Source organism: Paroedura picta, chromosome 5 (assembly GCF_049243985.1).
Source record: "Paroedura picta isolate Pp20150507F chromosome 5, Ppicta_v3.0, whole genome shotgun sequence".
Taxonomy (NCBI): Eukaryota; Metazoa; Chordata; class Lepidosauria; order Squamata; family Gekkonidae; genus Paroedura; species Paroedura picta.
This window is the reverse complement of record NC_135373.1, coordinates 75,910,019-75,935,989: the sequence shown is the minus strand read 5'-3', so window position 1 is coordinate 75,935,989 and position 25,971 is coordinate 75,910,019. Positions and strand designations below refer to the sequence as shown.

The following is a 25,971-nucleotide window of genomic DNA, read 5'->3' as shown; positions in this document are numbered from 1 at the left end:
AAGGGGGGAGGGGAAATAGCAAAGAGAGAGAGAGAGAGAGAGAGAGAGAGAGAGAGAGAGAGAGGTAGAAAGAGAGATAAAGAGAGAAAGGATAGAAAAAGAGTGATAATAAGAAATATAGTTAGAAGGAAAGAAAGTAAGAAAGAGAAATAGAAAGAACAGACACAAATAAAGAGAGGGAGGGAGAGAAAGACAGAGAGAATTACAGAGAAAGAGAAAGAAAGAGATAAAGAGTGAGAGGGATGGAAAGAGAGGAAAAAAGAGAAAGATAGAAGGAAAAATGTAGAAAGAGAGAGGAGAGAGTGAAAAAGTGGGGAAGTCCTGTTGTGGTATCTCCCAGGCTGGCTGGGGCTTTTTGTGCCTGGTGAGCCTAGGAGAGGTGGCAGCAGGTGGCAGCCCTCCCCGCCCACCCTGATTGGAGGGTCAAAAAGCCCACAGGTGGGCTCTATGAGGCAGTGGCAGGGCTTTTTGGCCCAGGGGGGAATGTAGGTGGGAACTCCATGCCTCCCGCTCCGCAGCACCACCAACGTCTGTCCGCGGCGGCAGGCAGGGGCATATAGGAGCTAATAGTGCCGGAGTGCCCCTGGCTGGGTTGGTGGGGCCAGGAGCAACCAGTCTGCGGGCCAATTGGGACATGCTGCACGCATCCCAATTGGCCCGCAGACTGGAAAGTAAAGTCTGGACAGGGCTCACGTAGGAGGGGCCCTGCTCAATTACATAGGCGAAAGCTGTTACAGTTTATCCTTGCTTCCTAAATTGTGGTAAACTGTGGGATTTGATCTGTATAATTAAAATGTAACCAGTTAATTTTTTATATTTTATCCATCTCTTGTCTAAGTTTACAGTTACAATAAGTCCTTGTCAATATAGTAATTTTGGTTGATCAGAAAATTTGTCCCAAACTTATTCTTGTTAAGTCACTCATGTCCACATACAGCTAAGTCAGTCATGCTCTTAAAAGAAGGAGAAAACAAAGCTACAACATAAAAACTGCTTTGAAAATACGCTTGCTTCAGTGCCTTACATGTTAATTTATTGTGTTGTAGCCTTTTGTATTTATTTTGTTTTATCATATTTCTGAAAAAGCATTTTGCAGAAATCTGACTGTTTACAAATTATTGTTCTAAGAGCACAAGATATCCCTACAATGCCATAAATAGTACATATGTTGAGGCCCTTTGCTGATGATATTAGCAAATCTTTAAACATGCTTGCAATTTTTAAAAACACTTTTCTATTTAGTGAAGAAACAGGGAAACATAAGCTGATGCCGTACTGAAAATTATTTACTTGAACAGTTGCTTATAGAATTTCTTTTGACATGAAATGTTATTTGCTTTTTTCAGCTTGACAGTATGGCATATCAAGGAAAATTTAATTATACTTTGTATCCCATCTCATTTCCAACTGAAAATGCAGCAGAATGGAAGAAACTATTCAAGCCCTGTGCATCTCAAAGACTTTTCTTGCCTGTAAGTGGGTGTTACCTGTGGCAAAATTCTTAATATTCTTTTTAGAGTAATGTAGTGTGCTCCATTAAAGGTACATACAGTTAGGGCTCCCAGCAGCTGAAAACTTTAACTGCTTCGCTAAACAGAAATTCTTCTGAACGATGAACGCTTAGCAGTTTATATTCAATTTGTTTATATACAGAAATTTTTCCCTCTCGTATTCAAGTGAGAGAAAAGTCAGGTCTTGGTTACACATTGGGCCTCTGGGGTCTCTATGCAAGGAAAACGTGCATGCCGGTATGTAAGGCATATGCTGAATACTGTCTGCACTCAATATGAAAACAAACTTCTGTTGATTTATTTAGCAATACAAATGTGTCTCTGAATGGTTTATAATAATACAAATTATAGAAGAGTGAAGCAATAACATTTCACAATAAGAAATAAGTAACCTGAACATATCAAATATTGTTAGCATTGTATAAGATCGATAAAACAATTATCATTCTGGGAAATGTTAAACTTTTGTACATGGTTAATATCCCAAATTATGCTTTGTATTTGTTATCCTTTGAATTTGCATGCAGCAGCATTGTTGTGAAAAACAAATAATTGAAAGCTTTCTGTTGTGATGAATGCATGTTGCACTTCTACAATAACTGGGCAAAATGGGTTTCAGAAATTTATTTATTTACTTATTTATTTATTTAGATTTATATACCGCCCTCCCCGAAGGCTCAGGTTTAACCTAATACATGTTTCTGAACATCTTTTGTTTACAGTTAATTCTCAAAGATGTGGACTCTTTGTTGTACGTTGATACAGACATCTTGTTCTTAAGACCTGTTGATGATATTTGGTCTATTTTGAAAAATTTTAATTCTTCTCAAATTGCTGCAATGGCTCCAGAGCATGAGGAGCCTCGTATTGGATGGTATAATCGCTTTGCTAGGCATCCATATTATGGAAAAACTGGAATAAATTCTGGAGTAATGTTAATGAATATGACCCGTATAAGAAGAAAATATTTCAAGGTATGTATACACTATCATTACCATTTAATATTCAGGCTAAAAAGGTATGTTAACTATCACTTTAACTATATTCTCTTTCATTGAACACTCATAGTTAGGAAAGGAGCATGCTGTGTGATTGTGCATTAAATAAGACTGATGTAACATGGATTATATCCAGTCCCTTCAGATCCTCTTGGTAGAACTGCCATCATTTTGGAAGAGAAGGCTTGATTATCTGCCCCAGAACATATCTGAGCAGCTACACTGTGAGGTGTATAAAGGTAAAGGTGTTTGATCCTTGGGGTGACACCCTCTAGTGTTTTCATGGCAGATTCAATACAGGGTGGCCTTGCCAGTGCCTTCCCCAGTCATTACCGTTTACCCCCCAGCAAGCTGGGTACTCATTTTACCACCCTCGGAAGTATGGAAGGCTGAGTCAACCTTGAGCCGGCTGCTGGGATCAAACTCCCAACTCATGGACAGACAGCTTCAGACAGCATTTCTGCCACTTACCATTCTGCGCCACAAGAAGCTCTGTGAGGTGTATAGGACGTCCCTTTTCTGCCATGAAGGGAAAATCAATAAGATGTCTTCCATATATATTCAGTACTGTGGGCTAAGCAGCCAGCTTGTAAGGGAACTTTAGCTTAAGTGAAGAACTAGGATACAGTTTCATAAAGATTATACTAAGTACACACACATATAGTCAAATAGGAAACCGAAATCAGAACTTTGAAAATAAACTTAACTATACATTTATTTATGCCCTGACCTGGCTAACCTAGGCGCTCTGATCTCATCAGATCTTGACAGCTAAGCAGGGTCAACCTCTGGATAGTATTTCGATGGGAGACCACCAAAGAATACCAGGGCTGAGATGTGGATTCAGGCAACAGCAAACTAACTAACGGCTCTTGCCTTGAAATCTTTATGGGGTTGCCATAACTCAGCTGTAATTTGCCAGCAAAAAAAAACGCAACAACAAACACATACTAAGAAAATCTAATCTTTCCCCCTAGTCCCCAGTCTTCTGCATGCTAGTCAGTCTCCTCTGTGAAGCTCCTTTGCTTGTGGGGTAAATGTAGATGACAAAAAGACCAGAAGGTGGCACTACTGGACCACTTACTACAAATCTTCAATTTCTCAAAAAAACAAAACTATGCTGTAAAGTGTGTGAAACTTTTCAAAATTCTTATTCAGTCAGTTCAAATAATCTATTCATAACCCAGCATTTAAATTATGAGAACTATGCTTATTCCCTGTAGTAGTCATTTATAATACTTCACATACTGAAATTTCTAAGAATATGCAAGACCCATATAGTTCCTGATTATTATATTCGAACTGGTAGTTGGCTTATAACATCACAGGAACTTTTGCAGGGGAAAGCAAGAAAAGTGCCAAGCATTACATTTTCATATATTGCTGCTTATAATCTGTATCATGATTTAATGACATTTTCTGTCATTTGAAATAAGCAATTCCAGATGAAGTCTATCACCTAGTAAGAACAGTGTATCCAATCATATTTATTAATCATCTGCTGATTACTCTTAAGCACAATCAGTGATTCAGTTCTCCCTGAAAAAATCCTGTTTTGTTATATAAACCAAAATTTTATTTAGACATTCTACCTAAATTACATTATTTTAGTTTCTTCTGTTTCATCATTTCTTTACACGTTAACTGTCTATCTTCCTTTTAATTTCTTGCTATTTGACAACTGTAAACTTAAAAGTGATCAAGCAGCTTTAGAACAGAATGAATACCCTCCTTAGCCATTACCTCATGAAATACACTATAATACCTTATATTCTTTATTTCTGTGTGTACAGAAATTATTGCTTCAAACTGAGGTTAGTTGGCCAATGTGTGAAATGGTGGTAGAACTGCCTTTATAGGTCTTCTTGAACCAATAGTCATTTCTTTTTGTTACCTGGAATAGAAAACAATCAAAGATTAACTTTGGTTTTAGTAGAGTACCTTAAGTTGCTGCAGGAGTTTCTTTGTCATGTTAACCTAATTCTCAGCAGTGCATCACCAGCTAGATTTATTCTTTTTAAAAAATAAACAAATCCTATTTCTGGCAGAGGGACCTGTTTAAAACAATGTGGAAAATTAGTTGTGTAACCAATATAATGGAACCCTGTAAAACCTAGAAGGTAGAATCTTTAACAAATTCCTAAAATGAGATAGTGACTATCTTCTAATCTAATGTAGTGACAATTCCAGAGACATAGTTCTCCTTCGGTGGGGGAAGTCATCCAAACTGGTTAGGTCATGCCTCCATCCAGTCTGGTAGGTGCACATCTTGAAAGGACCTGTATTGGAGAGATTGTAGATGACCCTTTGAGTAGCTTTACTTCTTTGCTAGGATGTTTAGGCTTTGCACAATGCCAAAATTTTGGAAAACATTAAAATATATATTTTAAAAAGCTTTTGAATTTTTGACCACCTTTAAGACCAACAAAGATATATTCAAGGTGTGAGTTTTCAAGTGCAAGCACTCTCCCTCAGACTATCATCATGACAGTGGGAAGGCTTTAAAACCTGGAAATCTACATTATGGAGACAGAGCAAATATGGCTGCCAAGAAATCAACCACTGTGGCAAGCAGGAAAAAGAAGGAAGCCATGGAGAGGCCACCACTGCCTGAAGCTGGGGGTCTGGAAAAACTCCTGGAAGAGTTAGTCCAGTGACACCAGGAGAGCAACCTGAAGTTTCAAGCTTCAACCTCCCCCCCCCCCCATGCAGAATAAGGAAGGCCAGATACGCCATTCCAACCAGCCCATCTGCTGCAGCAGGATACACAGGATACATAGGATGCAAGCAGTGCCATCCAGCCTAGCAGCCTCCCATCACCACAGTGTGGCATTGCAGAAAACAGGAGACCATCACAGGTTGAATGCCAGGCTAGAAGGCACTTTGTAGTTAGGAACTGGGGAAACGCAGTCAAACCAATACTGAATTTCCTCCAGGGGCAAAGGGAAGCTCAGGAATAAATCTCCCATGGAACCTGGCAAGCTTCCTTTCCTCTAGATATATGGCTATGCAGGCAGACTGAAACATGGTGCTCAGCCATGGATGAGCCAACCCAAGCATGGCACTGGGGCTGGTTTCCCCCCCCCCCATGCTGTTCCTATCAGGCACAGGGCAAATGATGCTGACTCCTTTGGCCAAATTCTTGTGGAACAAGGCAATTGGCCCCACTTGTTAGGCACAGGTTTCCCACTTGTAGCTTCTCAACAGTGCTGCAAGCTATCATGAAAGCCCCTTTGAACCATTAAAATCAGTAGAGCTTAGGTTTCTGTCATGGAAGTTCACCTTCTTGGTAGTGTTAGACAGAAATGTGTCAGAAATGGCAGCACTCATCCAGTAAAGAATTCTACATTTTCCGGAAACGACTGAAGATGGCGCCGTAACAGCTGGGCTTCTGTCCGGCTCTTAAGCCATGCTGAGGGTCAGGAGCAACTGCACCTGGCAGACCTGAGCAGATATGCAAATCTACTCACCGGTCGCCCCAGGAACCGGGTACGGCATCCTGAGGGTCCTACAGATCCGTGGAGAGGGAGGGAGACGAAGCTCTCCGGATCAACCGCGGCATGTGCTTAAGGTCATGATGGCGCCCTTGTCGTAAATAACTTTCTAAGCCTGAAATGACCAGCTGACCCTACATTCTTCCCAGATCATCTTTTACTAGACTGACAGGAGCTGAAGTCTACAACAGTAAGGATTGAAAGCTTTCTGGCTTTTCCTTTTCTTTCCCCACAAGGTCTCCCCCCCCAACCAATTTACAAGTGAATTCCTTCTTTCGTCGAGTGAGAGGCTCCCAGCTAATTATACCCACTAACCAAACAAAGAGAGAGCTTAAGAAAAGAGAGACTTTAAAGTTTTGCTGGAGAGAGTTCAGTGGGGGAAGCTGACTTGATACGGAGATCGACAAACTGATAATTTGGGATCGCTCGTGCTCCCGCGAGACCTCACGAGACTCTGTTTATACTTTGTGACTGCCTAGAACTATGGAAGAATTAACTAAGGCACAGCTTTTCCATTTGTTATGCGAAGGGAACTCAAAGATACTGAAAGCAGTCAATAAGGTGGAAAAGGAAATCCGAGGGACTAAGGGGGAGCTTTTGGACGGAGCCGACGGTCTGGAGAGAGCAGCTGATGAGGACACAGCTCAGTTAACAATACAAACGAGAATTCAATGTCTGGAAGTTAATCAACAGGAGGGGGAGAGAGTTAGGGACGTAAAAATCCAAAGCACCTTGGAAGAACTTGGGAAAACAGATTTAAGGAAGGAAAGCACCGAAAACCTGGAAGTCTATTTAGAGCAGGAAGTGATTTGGATCAGCAAAATAAAAAGAGTCTATTCAAAGGCGACAGCACGCAAAAAGCTATCAGGAGATATCTCTGTGCGACCAGAGGAAGAGATCCAGATTGATAAAGTATACAGAGCCTACTTAAAGGCGACTGCAAGCAAGAATCAAGCAAGAGACTTCTTTGGCCCTGACAGAAGGACAATCAGAAATACTCCACTATAGAAAAAAACACAATTTCATTTTCTGTGACCACCTGAAGGATGTGTTGAACAGTGGAGCATTCTCCTGGTTTCCTGTGGGGAAGACAGCGGCAGTAACTCTTAGGACAGGACCAATATATGAAGGGAACTGACTTTATATCATCTAAGACAATAATAGAATATATTCTTATAATAGATTATACTCTTATATGTATCAACAATTACTCTGCTAAGAAAGATGGTAATAACTTCTAGATCAGGATCAATATGTGATGGGAACTGAATATGTATGCCAATATGTATGCTAAAAGAAGATGACAAACTATACTTCATATGTATTAACAAGACAGCAGCAGTAACTCTTAGGTCAGGGCCAATTTATGAAGGGACTGACCGTATATCACTTAAGATAATAATAGAATATATTCTTATAATAGATCATACTCTCATATGTATTAACAATCATTTTGCTAAGAAAAAAGGTAAGAACTTCTAGATTAGGATTAATATGTGATGGGAACTGAATATGTATGTTAAAAGAGGATGGCAAACCATATCAGCTGGTCGCTTTTTTCTCTTTACTTTTCTGTAAATGCTTCATATAATAATAAATAATAAAATTATATAAAAAAAAGAATTCTACATTTTCCCTAAAGATTCTGTGTCTGTAAGAACAGACATTTCTTTTGTATTCAAAATTAACTCAACATTCCATATCAGTTACTGATACTACCATCCTTTGCAAACCCAAGGCATCCAAAGGAGAAAGTGTGGTACAAACTTGAAGTGTGCAGAGTTATGTGCATTAACCTGAAGAGAACAGTTGCTTTCAGACTCTGGTTCCATATTTGTCTCTTGTAGTAGCCAACATTTGTTTTAAAAAGTGGCAAAATCTGCTCTACCCTAATGGGTAAAGTAGTGCATATTCATACATGAAGCATATGTCTTAACACTGGTCAGGGTGGTCACCACTCATTCAGTTACAACCGCAGCAACATCTTCACAAGAACCTCAGTGGAAATCTGTAGAGCAGCCAGTTGGACATCCTTCTATACCTTCCTCAAACATTACAGGATCGACTAGATGGATTCAGCAGAAGCAGCCTTTGGCAGAAGGGTTCTTTAACAGGTAGTGGAACCTTTGACATTTTAGGAACCCACACTATAGCTTGGACAAAGATAACCTGCATGGATGACTTCCTCTACTGAAGGAGAATGAAACATTGGGACCTACCTGAAGGTTTCTTCTCTTCAGTGGAGCAAAGCCATCTACTTCCCAGCTCCCCCCAAAAGAGAGAGAGAACAATGAAGAATATAATAGCAATAAAGGAAAAAGGAAAGGAAAATACCCATGAAGGTCATATGGAGCAGGGCTTGCACACAACTGGATGGTCCAATGCAGTATCTTGTAGGATTTGCATAGCCCCACGAGAGCAAGTGGAAGCATGACTTAACCAGGTTGGATGACTTCATTGCACTGAAGGCACGTCCCCATCTGGTAGAATGAGCTCCTGGAGATCATCGGGACCTTGACGGAGCTAGCACAGTTCCTCAGGGCCTAGAAGATAGAGATCTTCCAGCAGGCATCCAGTTGAGTCCAGTGTGCCTGGAAGATCAGAACACCCTCTGTGGCTCCCTGACTGGTTGGGATTTCCTCCCACATTTCCCCTTTATGGGGAACCAACAAGCAAAGATTCTGCAGGGATCTAATGGTAGCTTTCAGCAATTTTAATGTATTTATATGTTTTTTACTGGATTTATTTATTAGAGGCAAAGCCCACTGTGATAGGATCTCCAGGTGGGGAAGGAGAAAGGGGTAAAGGAGGGGGAAGGAAGATGGGAGGGAGGAAGGAAAGGAAAGAAAGGGGTAAAGAAGGGAAGGGGGAGGGATGAAAGAGGCGGGAGGCTCGAAGATGGCGCAAGCAAGATTGGGTCTGTTCCCTCCTTCCCGGCCACCAGTGCAGCCACCCAAACAGGAGGCTCAAAGGCAGCACGGGCAAGGCCTGGGCTGTACCCCCTCCTTCTGCCCACTGGCACACCTGCCCCAGTCACTGGCTGGGTGACCGCAGTCCTAGGCCCCTCCCTCCCAGCTTGTACTCATTGGCTGGTTTACCATTCATCGTCAGTCCAGTAGAGCAGGCTGGCACTCTTCCATGTGGAAGAAGTTGGAGGGGGATATAGCCTGGGTTGGGACCACAGCATACATGATTGGCCATTAATTGGATGGACAGCCAATCAGGTACGCGATGAGTCCCAACTCCTCTCACCACTCCAGTCCGCTTTTAGTTGTATTACAGATGTCCACTTTTAGTTGTATTTAGTTGTATTACAGATGTTCTGCACCACCCTGAGTCTATGGGCTCAATAGGGGTGGCCTGTAATCTGTAATAATCTTTTTATCCGTCCGTGATAAAAACTCTGAGGGGCGAATCAAGAGCCACTTTGCGGCTCCTGATTTGCTGCTCCGAGTGTCACCTGCGGTCCAAGGAGTCTATTGCCTGCTTGGCCCATCCTCCCGTCTGCGCTCCGCCGAGCTGGCCAGAAAGCCTCCCGACTTGCCCCCCCACCCACAACCGAGCCTGCCGCGCTTTCCCCCTCTGACAATCGTCCCTCCAATTCCCTCTTATGCCACCCCCCCAGAACTCCCCCGCCCGCGGACCCCTCATGGCCACACCCCTTCAGCCGGCGACGCCCATTCCTCCGCCCCTCTGCCGGGAACACCAGCTGCGTTGCCGTGTCCAGGAGCCGCGGGTCCTGCCTCCTCCCCCTCTGCCTACTCTCCGGTAAGCTGCCAGGAGGGGGGCCGCCCTCTGCCCTTTCCCCCTTTCAAAGCCCATTTTTATAAATGGGCTTTGAGACTAGTTTAAATAAATGACACATCCAGTGTTTCATTTCCTAATGCAGAGTGCTCTGGTCCACATTCTCATCAATTCAGCATATTGAAATAGTGCATACACATCACCAAAAGGAGACAGAGTTCATACTGTATTACAGCATGCTACTCTTACATCATGTAGTTAATAAGCACAAATCAATTACGCCCAGAAAATTAGAATATAATATAATATACATGCACAAGAACTAGCCTTGCGTATTCATAACAAATTACTCTCACCAGGGTACAGGCCGGTACAGACATTTACTAATAGTTTCTTGATAGTGTTTCAGGGCACTTCTGCATAAAGGCATTATGTAATTAGTTATCAGACATTATCAAAATCTGTGATGGTAGCCAGATTTCTGTTCTCCAAGAAAAAGCTGCTATAGCAGACCAGGTGTAGCTGATCAAAAATTGTTGTGGGCTGAAGCCAATAGTTGAAAATCTTGTAGGAATAAGTCTCAGGTCACCTCCAAGCTATAAATTTAGTCTTTCAATGTGTCTTATACTGTCAAGGATAGGTGCAGCTCTTCTGCAGATCTACAATAATTAAATACCTACAACATGTAATGCAGGGCTTTACAAATTTTCTTTGGATCTGGGAGCCTGCCCAAGCATTCAAGAGCTAGACCTATTGGTAACAATGTTTACATTTTCATGAGTCACCTTGAGCAGGTCTCTGAAGAGGGGGGAATGTATGCTTACTGAAACTGCCTTGAAGTCATCCTGAATGACAAGATGCAAGCCTTGGTGGGGGGAAAAATTGGTCAAAAATCCATTATTAATTATAATACTAGAACTGTGGACTGTATAGGAAAACAAAGAGAAATATTCTTAATCTCTCCACTTTAACTATTTCAACTAGTGTGGCATAGCAGACAGTGTGACTTGGGATCACTTACATTGAGCCACAGGCACAGGCTGGCCTTGGATCAGTCCTCTCTTAACTGACCTCATGGATATAGTGGGGATGAAGAGACCCTGTCTGCTCTCTTGAGCTCCTTGACTGAAGGGTGTATGAAAAATATAGTAATTACATCTGAAGAAATAAGCTCTGACTCACTAAAGCTCATGCTGGAATAACTGTTGCTATCTTTGCTCCTACTTATCATTGCTTTCCCCTTCCTGGCTGCTCTGGTTTTGGCAGGAGGCAATCAGGAAGCTGGATATCCAGTAACTGCCAAGCCAGAGCAGCCAGGGAAGGGCTACCACAGACCAGAAGCATGCTTTATCATTGCTGTGACGAGCCCAAGGTCACCCAACTGGTGGGGCAGTGGGGAATCAAACCTGTCTTGCCAGATTAGAAGTCTGCACTCCTAACCACTACAGCAAACTGGTTATCTGTTTGTGCCCTTGAAGTATTTTCTCATGCAGATTGGAATTTGCACTTGGGAACAACAAATGGATCCCTGCTTTCTTGTGGGAAAAATGAGGGAGAACCATATTTTCTGTAGTGGTCCAATAGGATGTAGAGTGATTTAGAGGATGTGGGGCATTAGAATTAGAAAGGTTTTGGTCTTCGAGGCCCCACAGCAATTACTGGATTACTTGATGGCGTGCAACTTGCATGACTCACCCAGCCCCAATTGCTTGTTACTGTTTAAAAGCAGCATCCTCGTTCAAATGAATATGGTATAGTGGCTAGAGTTGCAAACTAGGACCCTGAATCCCCATTCTGCCATGGAATCTTACTGGATTACCTTGGGCAAGTTATACATTTTCCAGCCTGATTTCTCTCACATGCAGGTCAGATTGGCCATTAAAAGCAGTGGGATTTTTCCTCCTACAACCTGAGCCTGCAAAAGAAGGGCTAAGTTCTGTGCAAGGCAAGGTAGCAAGGGTATCTAGCCCATCCAGAGCAGGGAAGGCATTGGCAGGGAGCCTCCACAGGCATCCCCCCACACCGCCTTTCTCCTGCTAGCACCTGCTACATTTTTGCATGCCACAGGCTTAAGTACTTGTTTGTAATATTTCTGAATTGCTGAAGAAAGGCTCTTTCCTTATGTCATCAGAAATGCAAAACGTGCTTTCAAACTCCTGTTATTTAGCTCATGTAACTGAATTCTGAATATTGTCATGCTTGTTTTATTTGGTGCTTTAAAGGTAAAGGTAAAGGTATCCCCCTGTGCAAGCACTGAGTCATGTCTGACCCTTGGGGTGAAGCCCTCTAGCGTTTTCATGGCAGACTCAATACAGGGTGGTTTGCCAGTGCCTTCCCTAGTCATTACCGTTTACCCCCCAGCAAGCTTGGGTACTCATTTTACCGACCTCAGAAGGATGGAAGGCTGAGTCAACCTTGAGCCGGCTGCTGGGACTGAACTCCCAGCCTCATGGGCAAAGCTTTCAGACAGCTGCCTTACGACACTGCACCACTAATTTTATATATGGAATCCATACAGTTCACTACTTACCTGGGACATATTACTGGTGCTTGTAGGAAGTAGTTTGTTTAGCCATTACTCAAAACAACATGTGACATAAAATTCTATTGTGAATGGATGACTGGTAACCTTACTTGTTCTTCTGCATGAGGTAGTTCTTAAATAGCCAGGATGTGCTTAGGTGTTCTGAATTTTAATTATAGTTAATTTTAGTTTAGGATTTATATGTTCTTGTTTTTGTTTCAACATAAGACTGTGAAATACTTACTTTTTGTAATTGTTGTAAAGATGCAACACTGCATATCTTTGAACAAAAATTCACAGATCTAAATATACGCAAATATGAAATTAAAGATTTAGAGTATTCTGTACTACAACATCTTCTATTGTATTTATTTTGTACGATGAAGAATGATATGACAACAGCACGATTACGTTGGGAAGAAATTCTTATGCCACTGCTAAAAAAATACAAGTTGAACATAACATGGGGTGATCAGGATCTTCTGAACATCATATTTTTTCATAATCCAGGTAATTTATTTTCATAATCCAGGTTTCTTATTGAGCCTTTACATTGTAATGAAACCAAAGAAAATAGTTATGAGTAACGTTGCCTGAATCAAGGTTTTTGTGTGTGTGTGTTCTGTACAGAAAGCCTGTTTGTGTTTCCTTGTCAATGGAACTATCGTCCTGACCACTGCATTTATGGAAGCAATTGTCAGCAGGCTGAAAAAGAAGGGATATTTATCCTTCATGGAAATAGAGGTGTTTATCATGATGACAAACAACCAGCTTTTCGGGCTGTGTATGAAGCAATAAAATATGTAAGCATTTGAAGTTTCATCTCTATAGTAGTATCAACTACTTTATTAACTTTTTATTATTAAAACCTCCCTGTGAATTTGCTCTTAAAGCCTCAATTTTCTGTTTAACATGCAAGTAGGAATTCCAAAACATTTGTGCTGAAATCCTAGCCTATTTAAATTTCAATGTAATGAAGCTTATTTAAACATTGGTGTACTGAAGCACACAATTTCAGGAGTCCCTAGAATTTCCACAGGGCACCTGGCATTGTCCTCTGGCTGCATTGTTTTAGACAAGGTGGTTGTAGTTGTGAGAACTGCACTGGCACACCACAGTGGGCAACTGCAAGAGCTGTGATATTTTTTTCACATTGTGCAAAAACAAGTAGGCAGTGTTTGGGTGCTGAAAGTTTAATTTTGTTTTTACTCCAAACTCTTATTCTGTATAATTTAGTTGATTTAATTTGTGCAATTTATCATACGTAAAAGCCTGTAGATATCTTTCAGGCTTGACATAATTGTTCAGCTTCCATGTTCTGCAAATAAGGTTTCTAATAAACTATTTATCAGTATTTCTGCATTCTCACTGAAGAGTTGTAAAATGAAGTAATGTTGCTTATTTTAATGGTGCATCCTATCTTATTTATAACCTTCAAAAATCAATAGTATATTTTAATAGTGCTTTGTTGCATCTTGTTGTAAAGGTATAAAAATGAAGAAAAGTACTATTGGGGGTCTGAGGATACACTGCACTGAAAGAAAATGTGGTCTCATAAAAATACAATTTCTTTGCTCCTTGGAGTATTGCCAGAAAAATATTAAGAAAAGAAAGTCAACTTTATTTACGATCAGTTTTTGTTTATGCATAAGGCGCAAAAAAGATGTAGATCAATATTAACCTGATGTGAACAAGATTATCAAAATTATTTTATTTTGAAATGTTGAGTTTGCATTTCACTTTAAAAATATTAAAATAACCTGTAACATTGGATTAATGGCTGTTTTTACTTCTGGTTTCCATTAAGTACTGTATGTGCTTGTTCATAATTCAGTTTAATGAAACTGCCCCATCTTTAATGGTACTATAGATTACTCTTTTTCTCCTGTTTCAACTCAATAAGAGCTATATATTATGTTAAAGAATGGCAGATGGAGATAATTATACCCATTTCAGGCCAAAAGCTGCAACATGGCAGGCATGTGATCATGTAAATTAACCCATTAATTTAGGTGTCTGACTCATTTTTAAATTTGCGTGCCTGAATGGTTATATGACGAGTCTTTTTTTCCCTAGGTGAAAACATTTTGCTTTCATTTTTAGTTGACAGTAATTGGATGTTTTGAGTAATGGAAATATATTATGAACTTGTCAAGAGAGGATTTTTTATATTGTGCTGTGTTAAAAACACTGTCAGGTTTTTACTAGTCCTGTCTATTAAACAGAGTTGAATATTTTGCAAAAATGGAAAGTATTTTCAAAATAGCTTTGAAAAAAATAGTGCTTTTGCAATAGCATTGTTAAGACCTTAAGAAATATATTCGTGCTATAATTTCTAATTTTTTTTCTTCCAGTATTCATTTGGTGATGACCCAGTACATTCTTTGCTGCTGCCCCTTGAACTGGAGCTACAAAAGACACAGCACACTTACTGTGGAAGAATATACAAAGTGTTCATAAAGCAGCTAACGAAAAGTATAAGGGACATTTATAACAGAAGATCTAAGGGAAGGTGATCATTATAGGCTCTCCAAACTGTTGAATTTAACAACACAGATGTGGGAGAGTACCTGATGCCTGAAGGATGTTCATGCAAGAAATAGAATAATGTTCTAATCATTTGTTAGTCATGTGCCCAGAAATATCTCCCAGTGTGGACAAAAGGAAGATGCTGTGCATAGTGAAAAATTCTCTGCAGGAAAAAGGGAATGTAGAACATTCAGGTAGTAAAGATATTCACCACAGTGAATAAGTTTCTCAGTTTTGTATTCAGGTTTATTCTACATAACTTATTTGTTTGTAAACCTCAAATGGATAACATAAAATGATAAAATGAAGGTCTTTGTAGTTCAGGTATGACTTCACACTTTAGTCATACCTAGTCTAAAAGTTTGCTAAACTGTGAATGACCGTTTACGCACTGGAGGTTTCATGCTGGGCTGCAGGCTGGAGTTTTAGTCATGGCAGGTTGCCCCAACTCTTCCTGCACCCACATGGGGGAGCATTTGGCCTGGTGCACCTCATCTGCCCCCAATTTGTGCTCCTGCACGGGAGCTGGGGCACTGAAGTTCCCAGTGCATAAACGGTCAATGTAGCAATAATAGGGATAGCACTAACCTCACTTTAAAATGTGAGATGAAATTGTTTACAAATCTCAGAAGCTATTTTGTTTTTAAAGGAATGTGATTTGTGTAGACAATCTATATGTGCCTTTTTGTCTTTTATATCTTCTATACTTTAAAGTATGTTGACAATCATATATATATATATATCCTGCACAATTATATCCAGGACTTCCACTTTAAATGAGAATTAGTGGAAATAAATGTATCCACCTTTAGTTGATGAAGGGTTTCTATGAACAGATGGTAGGAATTCAAAATGATAAGTATCCTCAAGAACTGGCATGTAGGAGTTATTACTATTTTTTCTTTGAACTGCAGACTTCCATGGCTTTAACATCCTATCAAAGCAAATGTTCATGCCATTTTTGGGGTGGGGGTGGAGGGAGAATCAGAATCATAAACTGCTATTGTTGGTGGTTTGGTCTTAATGTCAGAATGCACTTGGATTTTTTAAAGAACTGTAAGGTGAAATGTGATATGCATAGTTCTCAGTATAGTTTTATTCAGTTTAAATAATATGTGTGTGACTTTTCTAACTATTCTGGAAAAAATGAAATATACCATTGCTTATTATGGAATTGGTATCCGAATCCCTATAGTGACAAGTATCCCTATAGAGTACATTCTTCATCACAATCAATATGGTATAGGTTTAATCATATATATTATATGGATTATTGTGTTATTCAACTTCATGTGATATTTTTGTTTTGCTTACCAAATAGATAATGCATATTTGGCAACAAAGCTTTAAAATCTTAGCCAGAATTTTTGTTACCAACTTCCAATCTAGGTGGTTTCATAGTGATTTCATTGGCACTGTTTTGTAGCTTTGTGTTTGTATTGTTTGTCCAGAGGAGGAACACCCTGTCTAATACTAGTCATTGTGGTATCTTTTAATATTTGAATTATACTTCTATAGTGGGAATGAAGCTGGCAAGTTATCTTTAAGCACTTGAACAATGTTCAGTGCTATTGGAAGTTTGGGGTTTAAAAAGTTCGAGAAGTAGAAAAGGTTATTCCACTGTTATACAATTATACAAGTCCCTGTAGAACTATAAACTTCACACTTCCGTATGAATTGTCTGTTCAATTGCCAAAACTAATGTGACCAAACTTTAACCACAGTGCTTCATTCCTAGTTCATAAAAGTTTCTTGTATAGCAAGCAAGGCACACTTTACTATTTTGAAAAAAAATGTCTCATGACTTAGAAGTGGTCATTTTATGAGTTCCACTTATCATTTCTCTGGAATGTTGTTGTTCTTAATGGACAATGCATCAGAATGGTCTTAATGGCCAATGCATCTTTGTAGTTTTGAAGTTCACCTTTATCTTAATGAAAGGCATTAAATTATTTTCTTTGTGTCTTATTTTTGAAAACAGATTAAATCTAAGTTTCCACATGGAGCAAGCTTGTGGAAGCACTTTTTTACTACCTTCCCTCAGCATCATAGAATCTTAGGCGCTATAAAGACCATCTATTCCAACTCCCTGCTCAATACAGAATTAGCCTAAAGCATGCATGATAAATTTATGTCCAGCTGCTGCTTAAAGCGGTGGAATTCACCACCTCCTTAGGCAGCCCATTCCACTGCTGTACTATGACTGTGCATTTCCCCTCCCCCCTGATATTTAGCACCATACTTTAAACACATTACTGTGGGTTCTATCCCCTTCAGCAAACAGGATCTGTTCCTAGCCCTTCTCCAAATGACAACTGTTCAAATACTTAGAGAGCAATCATGTCCCCTTTCAGTCTTCTCCAGACTGAATATTCCCAAGTCTTTTATCCTTTCCTCAGGCCCCAGATCACCCTTGTCACTCTCCTCTGTACCCTCTCAGTTTGCCCACATGCTTTTTGAAATGAGACCTCCAGAACTGCACACAGTACTTCAGGTGCTAACCAATCTAACCAATGCAGTATACAGTGGGACTATGACATCTTGCAATTTTGATGTGATGCTCTCTGGTGAGCACCACCTACTGTGCCCTCTGGTCAACTACTGATGAGGGCTAGAGAATTTTCAGAAACATGGTCATGTGACTGGGCTGTTGTATCAAGAGGAAATCTGCTGAAATTTCCTTTGTTTGTGTGAGCAGATCAAGCCCTGCAAACAGGACAGTAGCTTTGTGCCAGATTGATGGGGGTTCCTGCGGAGTCTCCTTTCAGAATATATTTGTTCTGTAGGGATCCTGACCATCAGTAATGACTCCTCAAAGGCTGCTGCAAGAAGGTAGTAAAAATCAATTCCATTAACTTACTCCATTTGCAGAAGATTTTGATGCGACCCAAAAATACCAACCTGATTAATTGGAACTGACCATCATTCTGCTTGTTGCTCTCTTGCTTGAAGAAAAAAGAAACCTCATAAAATACTGTAACTTATATTTCTATGTATTTCAGATATTTTTGAAAATGAACATAATTGGATGCTGACTGACTTTCTTGCAGATCATTGTTATAATTATTTTTACATAAACTGGTTTTATATTATTGTCTGTTCTTTTCAAATCTAACCAGTGGCTTTTACTTTACAGCAAAAAGAAAAAGAAAATTTTGGTCTAAATAGAGGCGCTCATATTTCTTCTGATATAAACTTGTATTTTCATGTCACTTTGAGATATTTAGCTGTATATATTTGACACCCATAGAATCAGAGTGAATCAATTTCACCTTCACAGTAAATGAGAGAGCTGTGGGAAAGGTTGAAATTGCTTTGAGAAACTAGTTCAGAAGATGATATCGCAAGCAAAAGTTTTAAGAATTCTAACTAGAATAATTCTAATCAGTTTTATATAGTAGGAAAATATTACAAATGGAGTCCAGAAAGCCTGGTGAGCACCAGCACTTCAGGTAGATTTTTCTTTTGATGAAAGCAGCTTCCTTTAGCTCCTTCTGGCTTTATATTAGAATCTAGAGAAACTTAAAAATAATTTATCAGTAAAAGGAAATAAATTTTCATTCATCAAATAATTTAAAAAACTGAGAAACATTGGCTATGGATACAGTGATGACCACTAATACAGATAGCTTTCTAAAATAATTAAATTTATGCAGGATGTGTTCATCAAAGGCTACTAACAACAAATGTCAAAGACTTCAGACTCTCAACAGATTCTCAAAATTAGTTAAACTTTGAAAGCAAAGGCCCAGAAAAATTCAGAAAAACCTTTTCAGTTTTTCCGATAGAAAAATTGAAAATTTGGGGGATTAGTGGGAAAAAAACCTTCTGAAATATTTTCTTTTGGAATGAGTTAAATGTTTTTAACAACAGGGTGGCATGCTGTAAACATTTATAGTTCCTAAATCCAGAATGCATTTCTGTATCTAGAAGGATAAGTATTATGAGGTAACCATGCAGGGCTTTCACTGCATTCTAGCAGTTACCTGTCTTCTGTTAGCCTTTGGACCTGATATGGTTGTCCTTCAAACTGCTCCCTCAAACCACTGACATGAATATTTACAGATTGGATAACAAATGTCTTATTGCCGTCCCTTGCTGGAAAGAAAAAGAGATTAAAAGGAGGTAGGGCAGAATCTGCATGAAAGCCTGAGAGGAAATCTCTGGAAGTTCCACTAAGGATTAACCAGATAGCAAAAGTTAAGGTTCATGTGCTAATACAGAAAAGAGTGCATGAGACTGCAGTTTTTTCTCAAGTATTGAGTAAACTGGCAAAAAAACAAAACCCAAACCCAAGTAATATATAACTTCTCAAGTCTGTAAATATGTTCTGTTCCAATATAGTTTTCTTTAAAAACGACACCTTGTAACACCAGAAAATGTGGCAGTAACAAAGATTTGAGAAGAAAAAGGAATGTCGGTGCCTGGGATAGGGTTTGGAAAAAAACGGAGAGGGGAGAAGAGAGGCATGGGGTGGAGGGATGGAATATACAGCAATCCAGCCCCAGGGTTGATCCCACAATGGTAAAGCAGGTAGCCCTGGGCAGTTGACAGCATCTTGGATACCCTTACACCATCTCATCCGTAGTACCACAGGCAGGGCCAAGCAGGAAAGCACGTCAATACTGGGGCCTCCACAAGTAGTTTGCCAGATGGCACATCCTGTTGACAGCTGCCATGGGTACCTTCCTTTCCCACCATAAGGATGATTGTCTTAGCTGGTAATAGCTGCTGTGATGTTGAAGGTAGGGTTGCCACCTGTGCTCTTGGCCTGTAGGTTCAGAGTGCACTCCCCATCCATGTGGGATGATGTCCTGGATGATGGAACACTTCTGGTCCCCCAGTGTCAGCCCGTTCATAAACAGGTTGTTGTGGTCCTTTCTGATTTGGACTTTTGAAGCTCATCTGGCTCAGTTTTTAAAAAGCAATCCACCTGACCTCATTCTACTCTGATGCTGCTCATCTCCACCCACCCCCCAATCTGGGCTGCTCAGGATTGACTCAGGAGTCACACTACTTATTCCCTAGCATATCTGAGAGTAGATTTTCTCTGCTTCATCAGAGAAATGCTGGCCCATGGCAATCTCTCGGGTTCAGATGCACTGCCTCTTTTGGATTTTCTCCCCCTCCCACCCCAGCTGTGTCTCCAGCACTGATGTTGTACCGAAGTCTCTGCTGATTGGTTGGTTTCCAACAAAGTGAAAGTCTGAAGTCAGTCAAAACGAGTCCCTAGGTAGATTACTTGCTTTCAAATACCTTCCTTGGTTACATTTTGCGGACTTGAACATCTGGCTAAGTACAGATTAGGGAAAATGGACATTATGAAGCATTTGCTACGAGAAGCACAACTTATATTTCTCCTAATGGTCTGAAGTATAATTGGGATTTATCTTGTTTTTTATAAAACAACTGTACAAGTTTTATCAGAACACGGTGGTCAATTTCATTAGTGGAACACTCTCTCTTTAAGTCAAAAGTGCTGTCTCACAGCTCATGTTTAACTACTGGGAGGACTGTTGTAAACTGAGAGCACTGGATCCCCAGTTCTAATTTAATGTAAAAATCTTAAGGGTATAAGATTTTTAGGTAAGTTTGGCATTTTTTAGAAAATATATGGGTTGGGGAACATGACAAAAATATAATATCAGTAACATGATGGCTTATGTCTTTGTTGTTGTTATGTGCGAAGTCGTGTCCGACCCATCGCGACCCCATGGACAATGATCCTCCAGGCCTTCCTGTCCTCTACCATTCCCCGGAGTCCATTTAAGTTTGCACCTACTGCTTCAGTGACTCCATCCAGCCACCTCATTCTATGTCGTCCCCTTCTTCTTTTGCCCTCGATCGCTCCCAGCATTAGGCTCTTCTCCAGGGAGTCCTTCCTTCTCATGAGGTGGCCAAAGTATTTGAGTTTCATCTTCAGGATCTGGCCTTCTAAAGAGCAGTCAGGGCTGATCTCCTCTAGGACTGACCGGTTTGTTCGCCTTGCAGTCCAAGGGACTCGCAAGAGTCTTCTCCAGCACCAGAGTTCAAAAGCCTCAATTCTTTGACGCTCGGCCTTCCTTATGGTCCAACTTTCGCAGCCATACATTGCAACTGGGAAGACCATAGCCTTGACTAAACGCACTTTTGTTGGCAGGGTGATGTCTCTGCTTTTTAGGATGCTGTCTAGATTTGCCATAGCTTTCCTCCCCAGGAGCAAGCGTCTTTTAATTTCTTTGCTGCAGTCCCCATCTGCAGTGATCTTGGAGCCCAGGAAAATACAATCTGTCACTATCTCCATTTCTTCCCCTTCTATTTGCCAGGAATTGAGAGGGCCGGATGCCATGATCTTTGTTTTCTTGATGTTGAGTTTCAAGCCAACTTTTGCACTCTCCTCCTTCACCCGCATCAACAGGCTCTTTAGTTCTTCTTCACTTTCTGCCATTAGAGTGGTATCATCTGCATATCTGAGGTTGTTGATATTTCTCCCTGCAATCTTGATCCCAATTTGTGACTCCTCTAATCCCGCATTTCTCATGATGTGCTCTGCATACAAGTTAAATAGGCAAGGCGACAGTATACAGCCTTGCCGAACTCCTTTCTCAATTTTGAACCAGTCAGTGATTCCATGTTCAGTTCTCACTGTTGCTTCTTGACCTGCATATAAATTTCTCAAGAGACAAATAAGATGCTCTGGTATTCCCATCTCTTTAAGAACTTGCCACAATTTGTTGTGCTCCACACAATCAAAGGCTTTAGCATAGTCAATGAAGCAGAAGTAGACGTTCTTCTGGTACTCCCTAGCTTTCTCCATGATCCAGCGTATGTTGGCAATTTGATCTCTAGTTCCTCTGCCTCTTCGAAATCCTGCCTGTACTTCTGGAAGTTCTCGGTCCACATATTGCTGGAGCCTAGCTTGTAGGATTTTGAGCATAACTTTGCTAGCATGAGAAATTAGTGCAATGGTGCGGTAGTTTGAACATTCTTTGGCATTGCCCTTCTTTGGGATTGGAATGTAAACTGACCTTTTCCAATCCTGTGGCCATTGTTGAGTTTTCCAAATTTGCTGGCATATTGAGTGTAGCACTTTTACTGCATCGTCCTTTAAGATTTTGAATAATTCAACTGGAATGCTGTCACTACCACTAGCTTTATTGTTGCTCAGACTTCCTAAGGCCCATTTGACTTCACATTCCAGGATGTCTGGCTCCAGGTCAGTAACTACCCCATTGTGGTCATCAGGGATGTTAAGCTCGCTCTTGTATAGTTCTTCTGTATAATTTTGCCACCTTTGTTTAATCTCTTCTGCTTCTGTGAGGTCCCTACCATTTTGGTCCCTTATCATACCCATCTTTGCATGAAACGTTCCCTTCATATCTCCAATTTTCTTGAAAAGATCTCTGGTCCTCCCCATTCTATTGTTTTCTTCTATTTGTTTGCACTGTTCATTTAAGAAGGCATTCTTATCTCTTCTAGCTTTTCTCTGGAATTCTGCATTCAATTGGGTGTATCTTTCTCTTTCTCCCTTGCCTTTCACTTCCCTTCTCTCCTTAGCTATTTGTAAAGCTTCCTCAGACAGCCATTTTGATTTCTTGCATTTCTTTTTCTTTGGGATGGTTTTAGTTGCTACCTCTTGTACAATGTTGCGAACCTCCGTCCATAGTTCTTCAGGCACTCTGTCTATCAGATCTAATTCCTTAAATCTATTTGTCACCTCCACTGTGTATTCGTCGGGGAAATGGTTTAGTTCATACCTGAGTGGCCTAGTGCTTTTCCCTACTTTCTTCAATTTAAGCCTAAATTTTGCAACAAGAAGCTCATGATCTGAACCACAATCAGCTCCTGGTCTTGTTTTTATTGACTGGATAGAACTTTTCCATCTTTGGCTGCAGAGCACATAGTCAATCTGATTTCTGTGTTGACCGTCTGGTGATGTCCATGTGTAGAGTCGTCTCTTGGGTTGCTGGAAAAGAGTGTTTGCTATGACCATTGTATTCTCTTGACAAAATTCTACCAGCCTGTGCCCTGCTTCATTTTGTACTCCAAGGCCAAACTTGCCTGTTATCCCAGTTATCTTTTGGCTTCCTACTTTAGCATTCCAATCCCCCATGATGATAAGCACATCATTTTTGGGCGTTGCTTCTAGAAGGTGTTGTAGGGCTTCATAGAACTGATCAACTTCATCCTCTTCAGCAGCAGTGGTTGGGGCGTAGACCTGGATCACTGTGATGTTGAATGGTTTGCCTTGGATTCGAACTGAGATCATTCTGTCATTTTGGGGATTGTATCCCAAGACTGCTTTTCCTACTCTCTTATTGATTATGAAGGCTACTCCATTTCTTCTGTGAGATTCTTGTCCACAGTAGTATACCTGATGGTCATCTGAATTAAATTCACCCATTCCTGTCCATTTTAGTTCACTGATTCCTAAAATGTCGATGTTCAGTCTTGTCATTTCTTGTTTAACCACGTCCAGCTTGCCTTGATTCATGGATCTGACGTTCCAGGTTCCTATGGAATAAAAATCTTTACAGCATCGGACTGTCTTTTCGCCACCAGTTACTTCCACAACTGAGCGTCCTTTCGGCTTTGGCCCAGCCGCTTCATTCATTCTGGCGCTACTCGTACTAGCCGTCTGCTCATCCCCAGTAGCATATTGGACACCTTCCGACCTGAGGGGCTCATCTTCCAGCGTCATATCGTTATGCCTATTGGAACTGTCCATAGAGTTTTCATGGCAAAGATACTGGAGTGGTTTGCCATTTACCTATACCATATACAGATTCTCTGTTTTGTATTTTGCTATCGATATAGTCAATACTGAAAAAAGCCAAAAATATTCTGGAATACTGAATATTTTTGGCTTTATTATAAAGTCAATGGGAAATGTTGGCTGAGTCTGTTCAGTGGTGGTAATGGTTTTTTTCATGTAATGGCACTAAATTTACAGTGTAGTTACTGAAGTCTCTCCTTAAATCAACTTGCAAGTTTCAAAAAGATTGGACCAGAGGTCCAGTTCTATGGACACCAAAGAAGGTGCCCCCATCCTCCATTGTTGCCAAAGGGGAAAAAATAGCTAGGCAGCAGGACAAGCTCAACAGAACTTCCCAGAGAATCTATGCAGTGAAAGTGAAGGGTGGGGGCCATTTTTTAGCTAAACTGTATGCCAGGGGTGGCCAAACTGTGGCTCTCCAGATGTCCATGAACTACAATTACCATGAGCCTATGCCAGCATGGGAAGGATTCATGGGAAGGATTCGTGGTAATTGTAGTCCATGGACATCTGGAGAGCCACAGTTTGACCACCCCTACTATTCACTCTCAGTATTTTCCTATGTTTGGTTATGCTCTGGAAATCCTTAATGTTATTAAAAGAGAGAAAATAGTTTTTAGAACCGTCATATCAATAAAATCCCATGAAATTGTATGACCTGGTGTCTTAAATTCTTTCTTTCTTTCTTTTTCTGGAAGTGTTATTCCCAAAGTAAGATTCAAAATTTTCCTCTTGCAACACAGGTTTGACCTGGAAAACATGCATGTCAACAACTCCTTGCTTAGGTGTATCTACTGCTCAAATGAGATAGAACTATAGAAAGAGGAATACAAGAATGAATCAAATGTGTGATGGTATAGTTAACAGTGCTGAGGTTTCACTGATAGTATGATGCCCATGGGAACAAACTCTATGATGCAGTAGCTAGAAGTCTCCAATTAAAGTCACTGGGTATGTTTAAGAATATAACTGTATATTACCAGAAAATTCATATCAAATACTTTGAATATCAGAAAGAACATTAGATCAATCTTATATAAAGGCTAGTGCAAGTATAATTTTTTGCCATGGATACATTGGTTGGCCAGTGCTGCATGTGCTGTTTTTATATATGAAGGAAGGAAACACAAACCCCATCATGGTTAATTTTACTTGCTGCTACTCATTCATAAACATGATCCAAGTTTTTCTTGCCAACAAAGGATCACTGCTAGACCATTCTATCAAATCACCACTTGAAAAAATCAGCCATCTTCCCCTGTAATGTTTTCGCTCATTTTATCTTCATTTTTTTCTGTTAATAAAATCACTAAACCAATGAAGATGTGCCACTTATAAAAGTGGTTTCTTGCAGTTTTCTCTACCATCATGTTCTGGGGAGGTCAATTTGTGTCTCATTCTTCCTTCGGTTCATTAACATCATATCCTCATTCACATAATTACAGACTTGGCTACAAAGGATTCATTTTTTTCTTTATGTTAATCTCTTATGAATCTTAATGTTCATTCAGCTGTTCATGTATACATCTTAACAGAGCAATTCACATTAATCAATTTATATTACTCATGCTAATTTTAAAATTATATATATAGAAAAGAGAATATAGACATTTTGCCTAAATTAAAATAAAATAAAATGAGGTGATGGAATTCATAGTTCTTTAGAACATGGTCCCCCCCCCCCCCAGAAAATGGAAGATATTTAATCAGTTTTTACTCCCTAATTTGGGAGTGTAGGAAATTAAAAATTAATTAAGCTAGATGCTTTATCTTTATATTTCTATCCTACTGTGCCTCACTGAGCAACTGTATCTAGAGACCCATGCTGCTTGAATGTTATAATCTTGAAAAACTTCAGAACTACTGAGTAAGAGACAGCACAATGAGTCCCTAGACTTCATATTTCTTTTGCATATTTAAAATGTTTCCCATCTGAGTACTTTTCCATCCTCCAAGGTTACTGGTGTGCTAAATGAGGGCTGATTGCAGATAGAAGTCAATATCACAGTGTTCCTTCTTGCTTGAAGATTTCTGTGGGCTTTTAGGTGTGTTAGTGGCATAGAAATTTGTATTAGCTTTTTGGAATGCTAGTTGACTGTCAGTCACTCAGTCAGTCAGTTAATAAACCTTTATTAGCATATAGAACCATCATTTTGTGAGGTTAACCAGTTGACTTTCATATATTCTGAACATATGTAGATTTTTTAACGTGGTTGAGAAGAATTCATTTTATTATTAGCTCACAGAACTTTTAGAGATAAGGATTTTTTTCAGCATCAGGTAGGTAGCTTCAACATCTCCATTATCCACAAAACCGCTCAGAGCCCATAATCCTGGGCTTGTGATACAGTATGTGTGCTAAAGCTAAGCAGGTCTGGGTCTAGTTATATCTCAGGGAATGCTACTCAAAATGCTC

General features: G+C 40.1%; 1 protein-coding gene across 2 annotated transcripts in view; it reads left to right on the top strand.

Moving 5' to 3' along the window:
• The window catches only part of GXYLT1 (glucoside xylosyltransferase 1), a 33,861-nt gene extending 16,026 nt beyond the window's left edge, over positions 1 to 17,835 (top strand). For both annotated transcript variants that reach the window (XM_077338571.1, XM_077338572.1), the window contains 5 exons: positions 1,347 to 1,472; positions 2,234 to 2,485; positions 12,658 to 12,781; positions 12,902 to 13,074; positions 14,626 to 17,835. In XM_077338571.1, the coding sequence (XP_077194686.1) occupies positions 1,347 to 1,472; positions 2,234 to 2,485; positions 12,658 to 12,781; positions 12,902 to 13,074; positions 14,626 to 14,787 (837 nt within the window). In that variant the 3' untranslated portion in view covers positions 14,788 to 17,835. The remainder of the gene's footprint in view (positions 1 to 1,346; positions 1,473 to 2,233; positions 2,486 to 12,657; positions 12,782 to 12,901; positions 13,075 to 14,625) is intronic.
• The last annotated feature ends 8,136 nt before the right edge of the window (positions 17,836 to 25,971 follow it).